Below are 23,083 nucleotides of genomic sequence, written 5' to 3'. Positions count from 1 at the left end.
CATCACCCGAAGTGTCTTGAGCAAGAGTAGCTCTCTTGAGTCACCGGGGCTGTTCTGGTTCATTCCACCCTGCGAACATCTCTGCAAGTGCCTCTGGCTGGTGGAGTGATGTCCGTGTGCTTTGTAGTCTGAAGCAGCCTGTACCAAAGCCCGTAAAATGCATCTTAGCGATGCTTTGTGTGTGGAGGGAGCAAAAGGAGCATTAAAAGTCGTATACTGGAAGCAAACCAGGCATCTCCCTGTAGCGTCCACCTTGGTGCAACGCCGAGGCCATGCAAAGCTCCTAAATCGAAACGCCTAAACTAAACTCACAGCTGCCTGCCCAGGAGCGCGGAGGCATTTCCTCAGCTGTCTCAAAAAATCCCAGGCGAGGGCAGATTGCGAGCGGTGTTCAGGTCAGAGCCAGGAGAAACAGCCTCCAACCGTGCTATTTCCCAACTCTGTAGCAGTGCAGTTAATTACTTGCGATTTCAGACAACCACCTGCGGTGCCCAAGCAATATTTCTTCACTTGCAAAATGTGTTGGCTCTCTGGAATTTCAGATTTTTTGAAGCTGGATGGGCTGCTGACCGTTTGCCAAAAATTGGTGTTGCTTGGGAGAAAAAGAAAGGCCTTAAATAATAATAATAGAAAAAAAACCACAAAGTTTTTCACACGCAGATTTATCTTAATTTTGGAAAAAGCGTGCTGCTGCCAAACCCAGGGAAGCAAAGGATTGTTCCCTACCAGATTTGGAGTCCTCTTATGTATATCCAGAGTGTCTCTGCAGCACATGTAATTTGAAATTCCCACCAAAGTCCTGGAGTCCTGTGCGTGCAGCTGCGTACGGTGCATGCATGATTACTCCGTTGCCTTCACTGAAATAAATGTGCCGTCCGAACGTTTAAGAAAAGTTGCTAAAAATTAAAGTAATTGGAACGTTTTGTGTTTTTTTTTTTTCCACCCCAAATTCACATGCAGCTTCCCCCAGGGCCAGCTAATTGACTGAAGTAGACCATAGGCTAGACATTTCTCTTACAGGGTCATGGCCTAATAATTTCCGATCCGTGCTGGTACAAAGCCTGTCTGAGACGGTGTTTTACGGGTCAAGTGCACGTGAACTCTCTTTTAGATGCCAACATTTTTAGAAGTTTCTGCAGCATCCGTCATAGGGATATTTCTCAGCTTGGCCGGTAAAGTCTAAGGGGCAAAGTGGGTATCTGGTGGGATGCCTGGTGATTGGGGTCCACCGGAGAAGGTGTAGGAAGTCTCCCCTCATTCCCCTGGTGAAAATGAAGTTTGATTTCTGCTGTCGGATCAGAAATCCTGGAGGGAAGCTGTTAAAAAAAGGCATAAAGCGGGTGGCAGGTAGATGCATGCTGTATTTCTTATACTGTGTACGAGGGCTGCGTGCCCAAACTGCGTCTTAGCACCTTTGGTATCAAAAACCTCTTCCATCAGCAGACACACTCTTTGAGTCACTAAAATATAATCAAGACATTGGAATGATTTATTTAAAAAACAAAACAAAACAAAACAAAAACACGAAAGAACAAAAAACAACAACCGAAAAAAAAACAAACACCAAAAACCAGCAAAAAAGAAAGCAGAGGGAAAGTGAAAAGCATCCAACCCCCCACTGAGGGAGGCAGTCTTCTCTGAGCAGAATAATACCAGCTTTGGATAAAGAAATAACCAGGAGTGATACAAGAGGGCTGCAACGCTGCGGAAGTGAGGAAGGCTGTGGTGTGAGCTGGCTGCTGATGAGCAGGTCTGCAGAAGGAGGAGGAAATCGCACCATTTCCACCCAAATCACTGGATGGCTCTACCTGCCCTGGGGTGTCCAAAATTGCCCCTTCTGACACGCGGATTTGACCAGCCTCTTGCTTCCCCAGCGCTCACGCGTTCCAAACCGATGTCACCCTTAACAGAGAATAAGTTGGCAGTATTCAGTGTTGCCCAAACGGCTCTCCCTGTTGAAAGGCAAGAAGTTCCCAGAGAGCAAAAGATAACAACGGAAGAAGTAACTTTTCTTGTTGTGAAAAGAATTGCTTTGCTGTGCCTTGGGCCTGGGGGTTGTTTTTGGTTAATTGATGGTTGACAAGAAGGTTTTCTGATTTTAAAATCAACTGATTTTCTTTCAGCAGAACAGTGGACGAGGTTGGGGTGTTTGGGTTCAGAGCCCTTTATTTGTCTGGTACCCATTCTCTTGCCTTTTTGCCTGTCAGGCCTTCGTTGAAGCCAAACATACAGTAGCTGAGTCATGAACAGGAGGTGCAAACATTTGCTACTAGAAACAAAGAGCAGTATTTTCCCGTGCAGTGCCAAAAATGAATACCCATTTACTGCCGCTGCATAAATATTGAACAAGTGCTGTTTATATTTATTAGAGCTGGATTTATAGACCGCTTCCTTTTAGACTAACAACCATTGTTCCTTTTTATGAGCTATTAAGAGGGGGAAAAACGTATCAGTAGCACTTCTAGTTGTAAGGCTTATTGAGGAAATGCCACTTCCAAAACCTCCAATACATTTGTATTGTTATATTTGCTTGTGATAGAACTGCTGGGCTCTTCCGTGCTGAGAGTCGAGGTAGAAAACACCATGTTTGGGGATCAGCAGGCGAATCCTACAAGCAAAACTTTGAACGTTATTACTTGGGCTGAGCCTTAAAGGATAACAGTGTGTGCTTAATATCATGGTGCTCCATGGAAAGGCCATATACAGGTCCGGCCTTGTTTGAAGCTCGTTCCCGAGTATGCTCCTCTTGGAGTCATCCTGGTTGGGCTGATGAAGTGAGTTATCATAGAATCGTTATGGCTGGAAAAGATCTTTAAGATCATCAAGTCCAACCGTTATCTAATTCTACCAGGCCCACTTCTAAACCATATCCCTGAGCACCATATCTAGACGGCTTTTAAATACCTCCAAGGATGGTGATTCATCCACTTCCCTGGGCAGCCTTGTCCAGTCTTTGATAACCCTTTCAGTGTAGAAGTTTTTTTTAATGTCTAACCTAAACCTCCCCTGGTGCCACTTGACTCCATTTCCTCTTGTCCTGTCGGTTGTAACTTGTGAGTAGAGACCAACACCCACCTCGCTACAACCTCCTTTCAGGTAGTTGTAGAGAGCAATAAGGTCTCCCCTCAGCCTCCTTTTCTTCAGACTAAGTAACCCCAACTCCTGAAGTCTACAGCAAAAGGTCTTCCAGCAATTTCAGTGGTGCAGGTCCAAGCTAACAGGTGGTTGTGTGGTGACAGCTCAGTCAGGTTTTTATACCTTTTCCATCTGCTCTGCCAAGATTTTATGTGAGGGGTTTATATTGAAGATGAGAGAACGTGCAGGGTGTGGGCAGGTTTTTGGGTCTCTGGAGACCCAAACGTGGTCTGGCAGCTGAGGTGGACCCCAGGTGATTTAATGTAGACAACTATGCTGTGGCAGTCCCCACCCGAGCCCCTCACTCTAGCTTCTTCTGGAGTCAGTGGAGAATGAGAAGGACTTTCACAGGGTGATTCTGCTCTTCTGCAGGTGGACAGACAGATCACCTCTAGATCTGCCTGTATCTCCGATGACTTTTTAGGGAACTCAGAGTGACAGGCACAGCTATAGGCGTCTCCACCGCAAACATCTGTATGCGGTCATATGAATCCCCTTCTGACGTGATGTGCACTTCTGCTCCTGTTTTCCATTTAATTTGATGAAGCTGAAAAGTATCTGGCAGACAAATAACTGGAGAGCAAAAAGGAGATGGAGAAGAAGCGGAAAGAAAATACTGTTGCAGAAATTGGTTATTAAAAAACAGTGCAAGGATAATTTTTTTTTTGGTATGACAAAATAAACATTCTGTGTAAGTAATTGACCTTTTTTACTTCTCCGTGTGTGTTTATTTCTAGCTTTCCAATTATTATGCACTTCGATGCCCCACAGAGACAGGCATCTTTTAGGACCCTCTCTGCTCAAGGCTTTATCTCATTAATTTGTTTGTCGTGTATGCAATCACTAGGACTAGAAGTCCATCTTATCCCAGATACTTGCATCTTAGCAGGATGATTTGGACTTTATTTTCAAAATTTTTACTTCTTTTTCTGGGGACTGGGTGACTGATAGGTGACTCCACTCAGTATTCCAGTCCTTTTTTGCCTACAAAAAAATGTCTCGATTTTCATTGTCAGAAATGATTCATTCTCATCTGATCTCGAGTGTCCCTTTTTGACTATCAATGAAAAAGGCATTAAGGGATGTTCTGTGGAATGAAGCCAGGCCGAGATGCCAAGCAGGGAGCTCGAGGGAAGAATTTGGCTTTTAGGTGACTCCTGAAACTTTCCAGTGAAGAGTAGTTCTGCAATAATGTTATTACATTATTGACAATATTGTCACAACACCCTGGACAGGATTAGCATTCATTGGTTTCAAGCACTGTAAAAATGTAAACTAAGAGGCAGACGGGGGAAAAAAAAAAGCACCCAAAAAGCAAATACAAAACCCCCTCTCTGTCCCAAGATTGTGTTGCCTAAATAGCCAGGTAAGAAGAATGGACGAGCAAAGGTCTGTTTAGCCTCTCTGTGATGGGACCGTTTAAGAGATGCTCATATAAATCAATGTTGCTTCCCTCTTTTGCCTAGAAGCAGAGGCTGAAGGGATCATCCAGTTGCTGAGACTTTAGTCTGGGAGCTCGGAAAGCTCTGTTCATTTTCCTCCTCTGCTCCAGATTTCCATACAGCCTTGGATAACATGCTTACTGTGATGGGATTCAGCTCATGTACGCTGAGCTGCTGGAAAGTCAGTCATGTAGGGTTCACCCATATCAATGAAGAGAGAGGAGAATTTATCTCATGCTTAGAGGGAGAGGATGGATCAGCTTCTGGCTGTTCTTGCCCTCTCCCTGTCCACTGTTGAAGGACACTTGATGTCCAGCTCCATAACCCAATCTTCTAGATAGCTACAGGAAAGAGAAAGAAGTCCATGACTAGTCCCACCAGGCAAATGGAGACGATAGCACTTCTTGGTAGTTGTGGGTCTATCAAAGCCTGGGAGATGCTCACAGGAAAGGAGGACTAAGGAAAATAAATATGTTTTACTACTTTTTAACAAAGACGCAGAGTTTTCAAAGCGAAATGCAGAAAGTGTGTGAGTGGGGGCTGGAGAAACATTGGCATTGGCTCTCACGGTGTATAAGCAGGCATCCAGAGAACATGCCTGTGATACTGCATGGTTTGCTGAGGTGGGATGGGATGCTGAAACACAAACTGTTGTCTCCTTGGGGCGGGTTTCGTGCTCTGTCTCTGGTGTGAAGTGAAGGCTGATGGCACTTTCTGTTTTGTCATCCTGCAGGTTACTCTGGCCAGGACTTTGACTGGGCAGACTACCAGAAGCAGTGTGGAGCGGAGGCAGCGCCTCACCCATGCTTTAGAAATGTAAGCTTTCTTTTTGCTTTTGCATTACTCCTGTTGGTCCATGTGAAACACAGTTGCTTGCACAGAAAAGCTGCAGCAAGCCTTTGGGAGGTTCCCCCAGGCCTGCACGAGTCTGTCTTAGGAAAGAAGCTGGAGAATTATTTCAGGTCTCCATCCCTGAAAAAAAAACAACATTCTCTTACTCTTGTCTTTATCTGATTAATTTAGATTTTGTACTGTTCATCTCCTCTCTGATTTTGTACAGCACCTAGTACAAGAAGAATCTCAACTGACCATTATGAGTAATTCAAGTGCTATTAAAAAAACGTGAAGTGGTTTAAAAAGCTGCATATCATCTGACCCTTGTCACATGTTGGGTGTTTTCTCTGGCTTCCAAAGAGATACGTTTAACCAAACCAAATGGATTTAAAAGCTGAGGTTGAAACTGTTCAGCTCAGAGTGTGAGAAGAGTGATTAACCCGCATGGATGCTCTGGTCTTCGGGACAGTTCATGTGCTTCCTTGCTACAGCAGCAGTGATGTGAGAGTGAGCAGCACATCATTATACTGGAGGCCATCAAGATCCAGAGCTTTGGAAATAATCTTTTGGAGGCTGTTTTGTGGCAGCGACAGTCTGCCGTGGCTTCATCTGACAGGTATTCATCACTTGGTGAAAGGCAGATATAGCCTACTGCCTTTTCCAATAACCTGGTGCTCTTCTTCATGCTCCCATCAACTGATGGAAGTTGAGATCCCATCAGTACCTGAAAATGTGTTGGTACCTAAAATGAGCACAGAAAGGTTTGCAAAATAAAGCGTTGTTGTGAATGGTGGACATGCAGGTTTCTCTGGGGGTTACATAGCCTTTCACTGTACTTGGTGGGCATGAGACTGGGGCAGAGGGTGTTTATGAGAAGCAGAGTTGAGACAGTCTCACAAGACTCTAGCCATGTTTTTGCATGGCATGTTGGAGCCTGTGAAATGGTCTTCCTCATCTGTGGTGGCCTAAGGGCAGCCTGGATTGGAACAGACCTTTGATGGCGAATTGATGAATTTGAACACTTTACGTTGATGAATTTGGAAGACCTATATCATCAACAGAATTTGACCTGGGAATCAAGTCAGAGTTAGGATTTCTTTGCCCCATTTATTGTGCCATCCTGTGCAAAACCCTCTGCCTCAAGGGACTCTACTGAGATTTCAGAAAGCGCTGAGGGAAGCTGGACAATGCTGCATCGCACCATCAGAGTGGGAGAACGGCTGCATTTCTTCTTTTCTGCAAGCACCCCTCCCTTTTCTTTATATCTCTATTTTGTCAAGTAATGGATCTTTGTGCTCAACACTGGCAGCCTTGAGAATCGTCTCTGCGTAACATCCTCCGGAGATTAAATCAGGTCTAAGCACTCTTTTTTTTTTTTTTTTTTAAAGAAACATTCATCAGATGAACATGTGTCTGTTATTCTTTCACTCTCGATAACACAGTTCTTGGCAGAAGAGATGTAATCTCAACGTTGTCGCTTCTGCAACCTCTCTGGCAGATCGGTCCATTTGTTTCGTGGCTGTGAGCGGCTCTTTGATAGAAGCTGTATTACAAGCACATCTTCCACCTAGTGCAGCCAGACGTGGTGCTGGAAGTGGATATGCTGTAACCGTTTCCCCAGGGGGGATATTTAACAAGGAGAGGCAGTTATGAATTGGATTGACATGACCAAATGCTTAGTAAAATAAACTCCCAGCTAACTGTTTTGCCATTGATTCTGTATAAATTAGCCTCCAGCACTGAATTGCAATGAAAGGAACCGGTGCGATGATAAATGATGTTTCCTTGTTAGGCAACATAAAAGGCATTTAAACAAACTCACCCTGCTTTTCTGCAGTCCTGGCCATTGGTAGCTTTTACAGGGTGAGGCCGATCGGTGTGCTGAGCAAGGCTGGTGACGGTCCAAGCAATGTTTGAAACTAGAAGCACTTTCTTAGAAGGCCTCTTGATGAAAAAAAAAAAAAAAAAAAGACCAAATCCAGAAGTTTTCAGTCTCACAAAGAGGTCCCAGTGATCGTTCAACGTGAAGTGCCCGTGGTTGTAGGTGCTGTACAAATAGAGAAGGGTTGAATTTGAGTCTGGCTTTCAGCTGCTGGATGAGACATTGGTGTCATTTTGAGTCAGTGACAATTACTACCTATCCTTGTTATTACTAACCAAAATCTCAGCCAAGAGGGGGAACCTTTTTGTGCTGTTGTGTGCAAACGGGGAGATGCGAGCACTCAGAGCTCGTGTGTTGCAGAACGGGTGGGACAGAGGGGAGGAAAATGCAAGGAAAGGAAGCCGTGGCATAGCCACAGGTATTGCATTACTGTGTTTTCAGGGATGGTGGTGGTGGGGATATTGGGAAGGGACTGACCTTAAGTGAACGGAGAGAGGACACTGGAAGGGGCAGAGGGCAAGGATGAAAGTAAGTGAAGAGTAGCTTGAGGCTGGTCTTGCAGGGAAGGTTTTGGAGAGGGTTGTAGGGTCTTGGCATCCCTCTGCACTGGGATCACCTGCAATGGCTACAAACAGGAGCTGTGGTTTGTTACGGTAGGACTGAGCCATCCCAGCTCTAGCAGCAACAGGAGGGACTGGTCAGCAGCCTGCTGCTATCACGTGGCCAGGCCAACCTCAACCTGTTGCTTCTCGCAGGCTGCCAGACTCTTAGTACAATGGGGGATGCTGCATGACCCCCCAAGCTCATGACCCCACATTTTGGTCCCATGTTTCTTATTGCGGGTGATGACCAGTCATCTGGGGACCTTTGCTGTCATATCTGGCTTGCCTTTACCTTCACTGGAGAAGAGTGGGAGGGCCTCAGCTTGTGAAAGATCTGTTTCTTTGGTGCTGTATTTAAGTGTACAGAGATACTGCTGTAGCAGTAAACACAACTAGCTCCATCTACACCCATCTGCAACCAATGAACTTATGTACCTGAAGTCTACAGAGAAGGACCTTGTACATTCAGCTTAAAATACTCCATGAAGAAAAACGTACTTGAATAGGTTACTCAAATTTCTCCAACCTCAGCCAGCCTGGGCAACTAAACGTATGAAGAAGTTTTTCTGGTCTCAGGCAAGGTGGGTTCTTTGCTTTACAAGGCTTCTCCTAACAAGATGAGAGATGCTCAAGCGCAGCAAGTCTCTTTGTAATTTCACATCACCAAGAGCGGCCAGCAAGTGCATCAATAGCAAGCATTCAAATATAGTTGGAGCTAGTGTGGAGTAACCTCCTCCCAGTCTCTGAGAGTTAGGGATTGCAGTAAACCACGAAATACATTGCTTCCTGATTTGTTGCCATCATTGTTTTTTTCATATTGGGTGTCCAGGGCGGCTCCGTTTTTGAATCTGGATGCATTTGTGTTCTTCATTGTATCCTGCACTTCCAGTGAAAAGCAAACAATGCTAAATTTATGCTTCCCAGTGGACAGCCTAATTGAAGGCATGCAGTGCTGCAGTGCCATGCTTCAGTGTCGGTCCTTGGCTCTTTCAGACATCCTTCAGCCGTGGCTTTACTAAGAACATGAAGCTGGAGGCAGTGAACCCCAGGAACCCTGCAGAGATATGTGTCGCTTCTATCACCTCAGTTAAAGGACGGTTAATGTGGCTTCACCTTGAAGGTAAGTGCTGTAAGTGCTTCTTGTGTTTGTGTTGTTCACTCAAACATTCTTTTAATTTTGTCCTTCATCCTCTGCACAGTACTGCTTCCTCCAGCCTTTCTTTTTGATACACATTTACCAAGAGTATGCTATTAAGAATTATCATCCCTTGCTGTCTCCACGAGGGAGCCACAAGACCTTCCACCCTCCCATCCATGTGGGCTCTTATCAGCATGATCTCCGTTGACGATAGAAACTTCCTCACTGCCATCGTGATAGACCTCTGTCCGGGGAATGGATGTTTGCCTCACTTGTGTGGCCGAGACTTTCACTGTGATTTCCAACAGGCTCTTATGGGATCCCCTGTCCCGCTGCAACCTCATTCATTCCTTTTTTCCTTCCTTCTTTCCTTCTTTCCTTCCTTTCCTTCCTTCCTTCCTTCCTTCCTTCCTTCCTTCCTTCCTTCCTTCCTTCCTTCCTTCCTTCCTTCCTTCCTTCCTTCCTTCCTTCTTTCCACTCCTTCTTTTTTTCACCTAGGTCCATAAAACTTCTGCAGTATGTGCTGTTCCTTACTATGGCCATCGCCTGCTCATGTCCCTGTCTCCTCTCTGTGATTGTACAATTTCCTTTGTTGATCTAAGAGAGCTCTTGCAGGCAATAACTCTATAATACAGATTTTAGAAAGCCATCATCCCATGGAGAACACCACCACTGTACAAGCAGTATTAGGAGAGGGCTGAAAAACTAGCAGAGCGTAATACCATATCAAAACTGCCTTTCTTGAAATACGGTAGAGATGAGCTCATTTTTAATGTGGTTTTGCTCTTGGGACTTTCTTTCTCAATTCACCTCAGCAAGGACTTCTTAAGTAAGTGTAATTTAGAACAACACAGGGATTCTTTGTATTATTGCTTTAAAAGCAGTGTTATTTTTAGTCACCAAGAGCAGAAAGCCATGCTTATTTAAGTGTTTTGATAGGCACTATGATAAACCATAAAGTTACAGAATCATAGAATCATAGAATTGCTGAGGTTGGAAGGGACCTTTAAGATCATCAAGTCCAACCATTAAGCTACCCTGACAAAAAACACTTCTAAACCATGTCCCCAAGTACCACGTCTACCCTTTTTTTAAACACCTCCAGGGATGGCGAATCCACCCCCTCTCTGGGCAGCCTGTTCCAATGTTTAATAACCCTTTCAGTGAAAAAGTGTTTCCTAATATTCAATCTAAACCTCCCCTGACATAACTTGAACCCATTTCCTCTCGTCCTATCACTTGTCGCCAGAGAGAAGAGGTCAGCCCCCACCTCTCTACACCTCCTTTCAGGTAGTTGTAGAGGGTGCTAAAGTCTCCCCTCAGCCTCCTCTTCTCCAGGCTAAACAACCCCAGTTCCCTCAGTCATTCCTCAAGTTGTTGTAGCATGCATCATTGTCACAACACAGTTTAATTTTTACCCATCAAGGTTACACACTGTTGTTTGAAGCTACTGGCTTCATCTGCAATGAATGTATAAGCTTCAGTTTCCCTCTGAAATCAATAGTAATTGGGTCAGCATCAACTACAAATGTAGGATGCTTCTTTGCTTTTGTCCTGGTTTGAGGAGAGAGGACCATGAATATCAAAGGCTCTTCTGGTGGTCCATAGTCCTCCTCATCGCCAGCCTCTGTAAGATCTGTACTTGTGCCTCTCGATGAATGCATAAGGCAGTCTCTTGTGCTGCTAGCTCTGACACAGTCGAAAATCGGCATCTTGCTGGAACCTACCTGTTTGCAAAATAAAATGCATTTGGTTAAGCTATCATAATGGTTCAGGGAGACGTGACATTAAAATACCTCCACCCCTTTGCCTGCAGTCACATGCTGATAGGTAGATACTGTGCAGCTCTACTTATGCGTTTCTGATAGATGCCACTAGATGTTTTGAGGCATCCCTGGGAGATTGGGCCGATGAAAGAGCAGCATCTCTTAAACACTTGTTACGTACAGCCCCAGGAGATACGGTGGCGCGTTGTCTCAGTGAGGCTGGAGGAAAGCAAGGCTCAGTCATATTCTGCAGCTCAAGGGAATAGTGCACATGTTCGGTTTCCCAATCTCCTAACAGGAAGAAGGGATGGGGAGAACCGAAGCTTGGGCTGGGCTCCAGGTTGCAGAGTTGTCTTGCAGAGAGCAGAATCAAAAGGAAACAGAGTAAGTCTTTGCTTTGGTAAAGTCAGTGACACATGCTTGCTCCATGGGAGCTCTGTAGCAGGAGGTGGGAGGGGAGGAGAGGAGTCACCCATGTCTTCTCTGGGTCAGTATGGTGGCTCATGAGTAATTCTGGGCTGCGGTCAAGGTTGTTTCTGCAAAAGCAGTGTGAACCCTCATTCTCAGAGATTAACACAAATTTATTTTGGCCCTTCTGGGGTGAAACAGCAAGGAAGGGGTTAATGGGAGAACAAACCATAGTCAAGTATGTGATTTCTGGAAGAGACAGAGGAGCAGGGGTTGTGGCGAGGGGTTCTTGCAAAGATCCCATGTGAGATGAAGTCTCAAGCCTGATCTGCAGAAAAAGTCACCTTCCCTCCTCTGCAAGATGCTCATCTCTCAGTGTTTTGGGAATGGAAGACAGTGGAAGCCCGATTGATACTAACTGTATGGCTTCATCATCACCTGGCACATCACCTTCAGCATCATTTATATTATTATATAAATTATATTATAGATTATAATAACCCAAGAAGTATTTCAGCATCTGACAATGTGCAGTGCAGTTTGTACAAGAGGAAAAGTCTCTAATCAAAGCCCTTGAAGTTAGTAAAAACGTTGTCAGGTTACCCAAAGTACCTCATGTGTGCTAGCAGCTTGCTCTAAAATAGAAGAAAGGCAGATGTCTGTGTGGTTGAGCTCTACAAAAGTAGCATTATATGGTAGACAAGGCTTTCCCAACACTTCCATGATAAATCCCGTTCTCAGAGATATATAACTCAATTGCTACCTAAAGAGAGATTCCTCCTGAGCTAAAGCTTGGCAGGCCAAATCATTTGTGCTTCTCATGTCTTTCCTGCTAAGCCTCGTGCTTTGGGCCGGGTAAGACCTGGGGAGAGCAGAGCTGCAGGCATGTGCCCAAATGCCGCAAAGGTGGTGGATGTAGGAGAGCTGGGTTGTCCTCCTCCACCCCTGACACAGAGCTGTCACCCCAGGCAGTTTTTCTCCTCTGCGATGATCTCCAGTGTACAGAGCAGGCACGACTTTGCATCTTTGCTTTTGGTAGAGCTGTGTGAAATGGCGGGTTTTGGCTTTTTTTCATCTGAGGTAATTGGTTGCCTGCTGACTTGAGGCAGCTGAAGCTCATCTGCAGCCTGGTCTGGACAGGGGGAATGGCTTTAAACTGGAAGAGGGCAGGTTCAGATTAAACATTAGGAAGAAGTTTTTCACTTTGAGGGTGGTAAGGCGCTGGCACAGGTTGCCCAGAGAGGTTGTTGAGGCCCCATCCCTGGAGGTGTTCAAGGCCAGGCTGGACGTGGCCTTGGGCAACCTGGTCTAGTGGGAGGTGTCGCTGTTTATGGCTGGGGGGTTGGAACTCGATGATCTCCAAGGTCCCTTCCAACCTAAACCATTCTATGATTCTATGATTTTTGCTACAGAGCTGGAATCAACGCTTGTTTGAAGTTCAGTTCTTGCTAAGGCTGGTGTCAAATTTACACCCGTCTGGTCAAGGAATCAAGGAATCTGACACATTTGGGCAAATCCCCTTCTTAAATGGCCAGGTGCCTTCACTTTTATATGCAGATTTTATGGGGTTTGGGAATCCTTCTTTCTCCCCCTCCTCCCCCCTCCCCAAGCTGTAATACTGTCAGAGGGACTTGGTGTTCCCTAAACTCTTGTCCGTTATAGTGAACAGAAAGTGCTGTTTCTTGGCTCTTCAAATCAACTAGTCCTCAAAGATCCTGGATAGAGGCAGGGAGAGGGCCACGCACTCCCGCCTTGCTCCCCTCCCTCATCTATTTCTCCCTGCCTCTTACTCTTTTAATTTCTTAAAGGATGTTTTTTACAACTTGTCATAAAAAACAAACAAACAAACAAACAAAAACCTGTGCTCATCTCCTTGTCTTTTGAGTTCTGATATATAGATGCTTTACACTTGTTTTATATCTCAATACCAGGAATAGAATGATCTGTAGTAAAAGGAAAATATGCAAAAGACTGCAAAAATAAAGAGAAGTCTTTGCCGCTGTTGAAATACATGGCTACGGCGTTACGCTAAAACTAGGCATTAAAAAGAACCACAAAACCCTGCTTGCAGAGTTGTAAAATAAATGTGGCTTGAACTGTGGCATGTTTTTTTGGACTCCATTAATACACTATTGTTTCTCACTGGTTATTTATATTCTGGTAGCAGCAAGACTCCCCAACTGCCATGGGAGCCCATCGCTGAAGACCTCGGGTCCCACCATTTATCACGGGCGCCTCTGAAGCTTTCATTGTTGCCTTCCCAGTTTCGCTGTTTGACAGCCCAAACTGCAGCCATAAAACAGGACGCAGTAGTTAAGCAGCGTCGAGTTAGACGTGAGGGAACATTGCTTAATAAATCACGCTTTGTACAGTAGCAAAACTCTGTAAACTTCAGGGCGAGCGTTTAATGAGCAGTAGTATAGTTCCCCCGTGGTGGAGGAGAAGCATCAGGCTGATCCGAGGCTGTGCGCATCCCATCACTTTCTGCTACTTTATTACTCATCATCTGCATTGTTAATTTTTACTGGTTCATTTTAGATTTTAAAGCTGACGCTTTCTGGTGTGAATTTATACAAGTAATAACGTACACTCTCTGCACAGCCTAGGAATTTAAGGAAAACCCTTTTGTTAATCGCTTCTCCAGGGAGGTTTTCCGTAATTTTCCCTTTGAGTGTTTTCTGGAGTTGCTCCTCTATTCTGCCCAAGATTTGTAGCAAGAGATGGAACTTTTCCTCACCCTGTTCCCAGTCTCCCTCTTCTTTTCCATTTAACCTCTCAAATCTCACGGACATTTCTTAGGCTGAGACGATGGCAGCATAAAATGCAGCAAATGAAACTAATGAGTCTCGAACAAGCTGTTTTCCATTTATACGAGTGAGGCCAGAGGAAACAGTAAGGTGTCGGAAGCGGAAGGCAAAGTTATCAATTGCCAGAGGGAAAAAGCAGTGCCCGGGAGGACAGAGTAGCTGTGAATACGTCCTACAAGAGGAATAGCGGTGTTGCCGGAGAACAGAGATTATGGTGCTTTCTTGCTCATCAATGCTGCTGCAGCTGTAAACTTCAAAAACAAAATTTTCCTGTTGCATCTATTGTAGTTTTCAAGCAGGAAAGTACATTTAATCTGTTTATTGGGTCAGAATAACACTGTAGAACACTCACAGTAATGAAAATAATGGATTTTCCCCAGGTGAAATTTCAGTGGGGACTGTGTTGACTTCTTGCTTTGTTTAGGGCTCAATCTATGGCTTGCTCACTTTGTGCCTGTCTTGCCACTGACTTGAGCAGTTCTCACATCAGTTGCTGTGCTGGATTTGAGGCATTAGGCAAAAATGTTTTGTTCACTGGAGAGTGCAGCTTTCATCAGGTTCAACCTGAGCAGTGACCTCTTGGTACTTTCTCATCAGGTAAATGGTTTTGCAGGGAATGCCGGCTGCCGAGACATCGCATGGAGGCTCAGCTGCTCATACGAGCAGGTTGTGTCCTGTATCATGTGCCTTCGCCCCATCCTCTTCCTGTGCCCATATCCCAGTGAAACAGAGACTGTGTCTTCAAAGTATAATGTGTGAACACAATGCAGGGCTCCGAGAAATACCGTGAAGACATCCATGAATCTATGCAGACACCATGATTTCATTTTTCTAATTATTTCCTCCAGCAGTGTGAGCACCAGCACCTATTTTCCTGCTTCCTTTGGGTTTTCGTACAACCGCCCGCTCTCGAAGCGCAGCAAGTTTATTACGAGAGACAAGATTGATCCAAATGCTGTGTCTCAGCCTCGATGCCATTCCCATCACAAAGTTCAATTACCGTTTCAATTACACTGCAAGCCCTTGATGAACGTTCATTAGTGGGAAGTTCCCCGTAGTCATCTAGCTGTGCATAGTCAAAGAGTGCTGCATTAAGCAGGAGGCAAAGACGCTGTAACAGATGCAAAGGCGAGGATGCTGCGGGGAAAGCTGCTGACCCTGTGGTCTCTTTTATTAGGAGGTCATCTCATGCTGGTGCTGGAGCTATAAGGTCCTGAGATGGAAATGGCAGAGGGGATGAAATTGTTGACCAGGCTGTGCCAGCGCAGGTGGACTTCAGTTGGAGTAATTAAAAGGTGTCTTGACTCAGGACCCAGGGTTGTTTTCAAAAGAACTCAAAGCCAACAGGAATAGTTCCATTTGCTGCAATGGGCTTTGAGTGTGACCCACATAAACCAAAGACAGGAGAGTGTCTTCCAAAGGAGACATAATAACCAAAATTGAAAAGATTTGCCTTAAGCCGAGATTTTCAGTGTGGTTTTGTAGTCAGTGTTATGCCAAAGGTCTTAGTGCATCTGCCCCACTTGGGGTTTTTATACCGCCTCTCCCTTGGTGGGTGATCAGGTGATCTTGTAGTGTAGGAGAATTCATGGCACCTCTAGACAGAAGAGTGGCCATCTCCCACCCTTAAAAACAATGACTCGAGGGCAGAACTACATGAAAAAGCTTCAGGGGGGCATTGGAGCATAAAGGCCTATCCCATTAGTTATCGTAGTGTTACAGCCCATGTGCACTCTCTGACCAGTAAGAGCAAGCACGCGACTGGCCTTTGGCTAACTTGGCTTGTGCAACTCTACAAAAAACCAAGGGGGCAAGCAGGCTGTTCTGTTGGGGAAGGTCACGCACGTTTAACCTTACTGGCTTTTGGCTGCTTCACTGTGCGCCCTTGGTGTGCTCTGAATGGGGATTTTCTGTGGAATCACACTGCGCTGTAAATGCAACAGCCTTATCATTGCTGTCTGTGCAAAACTGAAGATGAAATGATGCCTGATTTTGATGCAGGGAAGCAGATTTGTTTTTACGCGTTCCATCATTTGCTTCCCTTGGTTCATGATGAATGCTCGAATGGCTCTGAGCTTGGTATTGCCGTGTCTAAATTACATTATAAATTTGTGTTTATAGGTTTACAGATGCCCTCTCCAGAGTACATTGTTGATGTAGAGTCCATGGACATTTTCCCCGTTGGCTGGTGTGAAGCGAATGCTTATAACCTAACTCCACCACACAAAGCTGTTTGTAAGTACATGGAAACCTCAAGCAGCATCGATATTACATTAACGGATTTATCAGGGAGTTTGTCTTACATCTATAATCCAATTTTTGAACCTACCAACCTAACTATCAGGCTGGTAACCAAGCTGTAAGTGTACTGTAATAAATAGTAATAAATCTAATTAGTGATCACACTCAGCAGCACTGGTATTACGCAATTTGTACTTGTCTGTGTGATCCACCCCTCTAAAAATGGGATTGCTGGGACTGGGAAAGACTCTTACGTGGTTTGGGGTTGCGTGGTGCAGCTTGTGGGTTTGCGATGGGGTTGTCGGAGTGAAACCAGGTTTCGTTGCGCTGAGCCAAGTTCCGTTGTGGAGCTCAGGCAATCAGGGAGACAGGACCACAAATTGGAAAAAAAAACCAACCATAAAATATAGGGTGGAATGGACATAAAGAGGCCGTCCAGGTGCTCCCTGTCCAAAACAGGATCTGCTCTATCTAAATTGAGAAATGTTTGCTGTCTCCTGTGATGGTGTTTCTGCCCTTTCCCAGGGTATCATCTCTCCTGTTATTTCACTGTCCTTACCAGCTCAGGGACTTCCCCGGTGTTTAATTGAAATCTCTCCTGGCACAGTTAAGCCCATAGTGTTTTGTCCTGCCTCCAGTGCGTAGTAAGGCCAATTTATTTCCTTTCCATTTGCATTTGAAGGCGGTTCATGAGTGCTCAGTGGCTTGGTGGTGTTTTCCTGCTCCTCGCAGAAACTATCCAACCCCGATCTCAAGCCACCACCAGGCGAAAAATTAGCCTTGTTGTTTATATTCATTAACATCCGAAAGGCAAATTTTAAAACGTGTCAACCCTTTTGAAGAGTTAAATACGCTTAAGTTAAAAATCAGGCAGCCGGGGCCTAATTTGGGAGAATACTGCTATGGCAACATTATGCAGCCTTATCGCAATTTATAGCCAGGGATAAATTATGCTGGAGGTAATCATGCTTGTAAAATGTAATCTTATCCATATGTGTTTCTGTATGGAAAAATATTTGTGTTTTTATTTTAATTTTTTTTTATACTGATCCCATAAAACACGATATTAGCATTCCAGAGGAAAGATTAAATGTATTATTACATATTTAAAGTAGGTTTTGATGATGTAGTGACTTACTTAAAAAATACCAAGAAAAGATGGCGATAGTAATTAAGTACCATTTCATTGTGTTAGAAGTCATTTTATAGTCAGTGCATTTATACGGCTTTTTATGCGTTATGAGTATACTTTATAGGACAGAAGGGTACAAAACTATTTTTTTCTTCCTTGCTTCATTTTTGCAGTGCGAAGGAAGAGAAGAATTGCAGTTGTGCAGCCAGAAAAGCAGTAAGTTTTTTGTTATTTAAGGTGATACTTCTACAGGGATGTGCCAGGTCTTCCAGAGAGATAATGCACAGCAACTGAGTGCCTTGGCTACCTACTGCCCAGAAACTGCAGCAGGATCGGCGAGGGGGTCCCTTTACATCTAAAATGTTTGTGAACATAGAAGAAAGTCTTTGCAATGGAAATATTTTACTAGCCGGGACTGTGTAGCCAGTGTCTGATGGCCAGTAAGGGATGATTGTGGAAAATGGACATGTACCAGGAGGATGTTTCCCTATCTAGTCCTTGCAGTTGCTAGAAATTAGGATTTAAGGGACCTAAGCGTGAATGTTTGCAGCCTGAAGGGCTAAAGGTCACAGAGCAGAGTGTATTTTTGGAGGAGTGGTGGATCTGGCTCCTTCTTCTGCAATATGCAGGCCCTGGACTAGGATAAATTGTGTGGAAGCTGGGTTGCATTTGAGTTATCTCCGTTCTTTGGTGCACGCAGGTCCTGGTGGATCTCTTGGTCCAGCCTGAAGGCTGGTTCTGCCCCTTTGCCCCATCTGACGCTATTAAATACACCAAATTGCTGTTTAACAGGTTACCATCCACAGTGCCTGTTGAGAAAATACCTCATGACCTCTGCCCGGTTCCTCAGCCAGACACAACAGGTAAGGCTGCTCAGCACCAGCGGGATCCTTATTTCAAGGACCTGTTGCCTGTATGGAGTGAGCTGACCCCAAAAAGGGAATGAGTGTGTCATGTGGGTGGGGAGGCAGGACCACATCCTCAGGGGGTGTGAGGAGGTGTGGACCCACCAACAGTGTGAGGAGTCTCTGATGTACAGCATGTGAGGGTCCGGTCCTCCATGTGCGAACGCTGTGTCGTGCTGGGGTTATTGGAGTTCCCCTGCAGCTTGCTCATTTCAGCTAACGATGTTAGGGCCAGGCTAATGAAGCCCTGGTGGAGATGGATGCGACTTTTTAATTGGCATCAATGAAATTACTTACACCAGGACTTAATGGGTCCCTGTGTTGGCATGAAGATTTTGCGGCGTGGCTCCTACTTCTGCTAACGGCAAATTTTTGTCCCCTTTAGCAATGGCAGGAGGCTCTGAGAGTGCAATATTCATCCCGTTAATCACACAGACTCCACAGGAGGGGCGGGATTTGACTCACTTTGTTTCAGCAGACTGCAGGACACACGTTGGTATCTGAGCCAGCATCGCAGGGCCCTGTTGCAATCAAACGGGGAGAAACGGCCTCTTTTTTGATATGATAACTAGAAAGTGGATAACCACTTGGATGGCGCGTGAACCACATCTAAAAGTACCTGCTTCTCTCCATGGGCTATAAAGGAGCTCAGAGTAATTAGCCCAGACCAAACTGCTCTGGGGATCCATGTTGGGTCAGGGGAATGGCACCGCAGTGCTTACTGGGTCAGACAGTAGCCGGACAGGGGTTTGTAGAGCTCTCCACCTTAATTTTCTCCCTGAGCCAACTCTGTATTTGTGAGAGGCAGCTAATATGTTCCCTTTCTGGCAAGTCGCACCCAAGTCACTCATGTCCATCTGCGATGCGAGTTATGAAAGAGCCTCAGGTCACGTTATGAATGAAATCCTTTCCCGATTCTCCTTTTGGTAGGGTGTGCAGCCGGATCTGTTGCTATTAAAAGCACTTTTCTCATGATGGAGGGATTGGAGTAGCAGAGGCTTCTCTACCTCCTACCCTAGGGACCACTTCTTTGTCCCTCCTTTACTCTTGTCCCCTCCTTCCCATACCTAGGAGGAAGAAGAAGGGCCCTTGATTAATTGTACAAAAAGAGCTACATGCACATCAATGCTGCTTTCTCCTTGCAGGCACCATCAATGGGAGATACTGCTGCCCCCAGCTCTACATCAACCACCGCTGCTTCTCAGGTCCATATTTAAACAAAGGCAGAATAGCAGAGCTACCTCAGTCTGTCGGGCCTGGCAAGTGCGTGCTGGTCCTCAAAGAGGTACGGCTCAGCTATCTTTTGGGGGGGCTTCAGGGGAAGACATGGGTCATGGGTTACCAGGCCCAGAATTTGAAAAGAGAGCACCTAAAGTTGTCCTGGAGCTCTGCAGTGGTTTCCATAAGCCAAAACTGCAAGCTGGGAAGAGAGGGTAGGTATGTGCATGGCATGTTTTGATGGGAGAGGTGACATTTTTGAAACATGGGGAGTTCTGTTAGTTGGGAGCATGTTTCATCTAACTGTGGCTACTGTGCAAGTGAATTGATGTTCTGACCAGAGCCTTCCCCAAAGAAAACGTCTATGGTTGTTGCTATTGACCTGTTTCTCAGCATCCATGATGCCGTTGGGCCAGCAGATTCAGTATGGGTGACCCCTTTGTATGTGTGACCGTGGTCCAATGGGGCCCAAACCATCAGGATCCAAAGCGAGCAGGGCAGAAGGCCAAGCAGGAGTGCGTGTGATGTGCTGAGTGGAAGCTGTGGTGTGCCCAGCTCTTGCTGAACGTGGATGTGTTAATCCCACACAGCAGGGATGGCAGAGCACCACCATCTCTTCCCTTCATCCTGACCGAATCAGTGCTTGCTTTGGGCCAAATCTAGCATGTTGAACACTCGCTGGTCACCTCAGAGAAAAGCTAGCTTGTTTGAAAGCAATGATTAAAAATTTTCCACACATTACGGTCCATATACAGATGAGAAGAAGGGTGGGTACAGGTAGGAGAGGACAGCAAGATGGTACTGTTGGATACGTAGGGTACCACTGGTGTCTTGGAGACCATGTCAGTTTGACCTGGGTCTTCTAGAAATCCAGAGCTTCCAGCTTTCTGATCTGTACCTATATGAACCCCACTTGATGTGGATGCAGGGGCATATCTGAATTCCCTCTGCCCTTGGTGGAAAGGCATGGGAACTTCTAGGTCTCTGTTTGTCTGATGTATTAGCAAGACCCTCAGTGCCCAGCTCGGGATGTTTGCAGTTGTCTGAAATGAGATGAATCCCAGCCCTGAACAGAAACACCTCCCAAATCACCCACCGCTTTTGAAAACACCTCTGTACTGTACTGTAGAGTGACTCCTGTGTCCCCATTCACTTCCTCATCACGGACGCGCACTGCTGTGTACACAACAGCGCTGCTGGTTGTCTCACGTGGTTGAAAGCTGGACCACGAAGAGCGCCCAGTGATCCAGCTGCCTGTGCAGGTGGGACGTGCGGGCCTCAAAGAAGTGAGTCAAAAATAGCCCTCAGCGGAAAGCAGGATAAAGTGGTGGCAGAGCAAAAGTTGACAGCTGCCAAGTCTGAAAGCAAGTCCATAGTGGCTTGCTGATAGGGAGTGTTAGCAATCTGCTGCTACTTGAAAAACAGGCAGTGTGGGGGACACATGAGGCGTGCACAGTCAATACTTATGCTAATGTTTCTTCCTCCTCTCCTCCTGGAATTTGGATGAGCAGTGCAAAGCTTCTGCCAGGTCCTTCCCTAATATCTTAGGGCTTCGCTGCGTAGACTGACATCTGCTTCTCCAAATTCCTCAAGAATGCAACCAATTACCAACTGTGGAAACGAACCTGAGTTTCCTACAGAAAAGCTACTTTCCCTTGCTGTGCCTCCTTACAGAATTACTTGTTGAAGGAGCAAATAACAGTGTCAATGAGCCATGGGCGTCTTGCTTTTGGAGACATGAATGACTTCCCAAGGAGCAGGGCAATGGCAATGGCTCAGCATTGGTCAGTGTTATTTTGCAGATAACGTCAAGCTCACTCTGGCCAGAGAGACCAGGTCCAAATTCTGGAAAGGGTGAAGAGAAGACATTCAGCGTGTTTCTGTAGGGGAGATACACCTGGTTCCTATCAGCTACTGCCAAGACGAGAGGTGTCAGCAGCTCAGGGAACTGAGGGCGGGGTGGGGGATAGGGGTACCCAGCACACGGAGGAGGCAAGAAGTGGCAAAGATGACAACCCTGTGTCAAGATGAAGATCTACAGCAGCTGCCAGAGCACCCAAAAGGACTGCAGAGCTGAGTGGTGAGAACAGTGCAGAACATATCTCCTTCAGCCCAAGACCACAGCCACAAGGCTTTGCACAGCTGCAGAGCTCACAAGGCTCCCCATCCCTCCGAACCTGGTCTCGGTGCTGAGCTTGATGCCTCTGTCTCGCTCTACACCCGCTGATGTGGCCCCGAGAATGCAAATGCATTGTAATTATCTCTCTCTCACTACATAGGAAAATTGCAGGCCATTGTAAATTATGCATCAGCGTAACTTGTCTGGAATCGATAAATTATACATGGGCTTTACTTTGGCAACACACAGGGGAGGGTGGGAAAGACAACTCAAAACAACAGCTACGAAGGAAAAACGGAGTCCGTGGCAGTCTGGCGAGAGGTTTTTAAATCACCCCATTCCCCAGCCATAACTCACTGTCTTTAGAGATGCTCTAGTTAAAAATCTGTGCTGGTTGCCAGCCAGTTCACAGTGGGCATCTCCGTGATGGAGATGCTGCTGTGTTTGGCACTGACGGAAACCCAAGACTAAAAACAGCCGAACAACTTAAGTCCTACCCCGCTCCCCCACCTGGATTACCTAAAGCAAGAAGAGAGCAGATGTCCTCTCCCCGCTAGCACCAGGTGATGGGAGACCTTGCTCCTGGCTGCGTGCTGAGTAGGTCGCACCCCCTCCTCTGACAAGAGGAAATGCCCTCAAGTTATGCCAGGGGAAGTTTAGTTTGGATATTAGGAAAAATTTCTTCACTGAAAGGGTTGTCAAACATTGGAACAGGCTGCCCAGGGAGGTGGTAGAATTGCCATCCCTGGAGGTATTTAAAAGACAGGTAGGTGTGGTGCTGAGGGACATGGTTTAGTGGTGGTTTTGGCAGTGTTAGGTTGATGGTTGGACTCAATGATCTTAAATGTCCCTTCCAACCTAGACGATTCTATGATTCTGTGTTTCCTCCACACTTGACCATGAGGGTGCTACCAGCCTGCATGCTAATAGTGAGATAGCTGTGGGTCAGTAGTGCTTGGCTCTGGATTAAACAAGGTTAGGAGATACCCTTATACTGTGGAGTAGAAACATCTTCCATTTGAATAGTCTGGTCTGTTCTCACCTGAGGTGTCAGGAGAGAAGCAGCATGGATAGGTTTGCTTTTGTGCAGCACCTCTTTTCCGGCAGAACAGCCATTTCTGCCAAGTTCAGCAGTGTTACTGCATCCCCCTGATTTCTGCCCAATTGCTTTGTCCTAGTGTTGGATTCAGAGGCGGTGAGCTCTGCAGGGAGGAGTTTGCTAAGGTGCCTTCCAGAGTGGCACTCCTCAAGCAAGATGTCCCAGCAAAATCTTGAGAGCAATTGCAACTTATTTGGTAGTATGATAGAAAATACTGGTTTTAATTCTGTGTATGTTTGTGTGCGTGTATCCTCGCATCCACGCAAAGCCTTAGGTGAGTGACAAGCAACTCTTGTTCTATCCAGTGCCATACTTATTTTTAAAGCCTAGCTGTTCATTATTCCTGGTGCCAGCA

At 45.8% G+C, this 23,083-nt stretch overlaps 1 protein-coding gene across 1 annotated transcript in view; it reads left to right on the top strand.

The window, feature by feature from the left end:
• The window catches only part of SFMBT2 (Scm like with four mbt domains 2), a gene marked incomplete at its 3' end in the record, with an annotated part of 123,352 nt that overhangs the window by 80,424 nt on the left and 19,845 nt on the right, over positions 1-23,083 (top strand). Inside the window, exons 10-15 of the mRNA XM_082490200.1 lie at positions 5,311-5,393; positions 8,889-9,015; positions 16,136-16,249; positions 17,561-17,603; positions 18,180-18,250; positions 19,438-19,577. Of these exons, the coding sequence (XP_082346326.1) occupies positions 5,311-5,393; positions 8,889-9,015; positions 16,136-16,249; positions 17,561-17,603; positions 18,180-18,250; positions 19,438-19,577 (578 nt within the window). The remainder of the gene's footprint in view (positions 1-5,310; positions 5,394-8,888; positions 9,016-16,135; positions 16,250-17,560; positions 17,604-18,179; positions 18,251-19,437; positions 19,578-23,083) is intronic.

Source organism: Vanellus vanellus (genome assembly GCF_965231255.1).
Source record: "Vanellus vanellus genome assembly, chromosome: 1".
Classification (NCBI taxonomy): Eukaryota; Metazoa; Chordata; class Aves; order Charadriiformes; family Charadriidae; genus Vanellus; species Vanellus vanellus.
The sequence above is the reverse complement of the archived record's forward strand: the minus strand, read 5'-3'. Positions and strand labels throughout refer to the sequence as shown.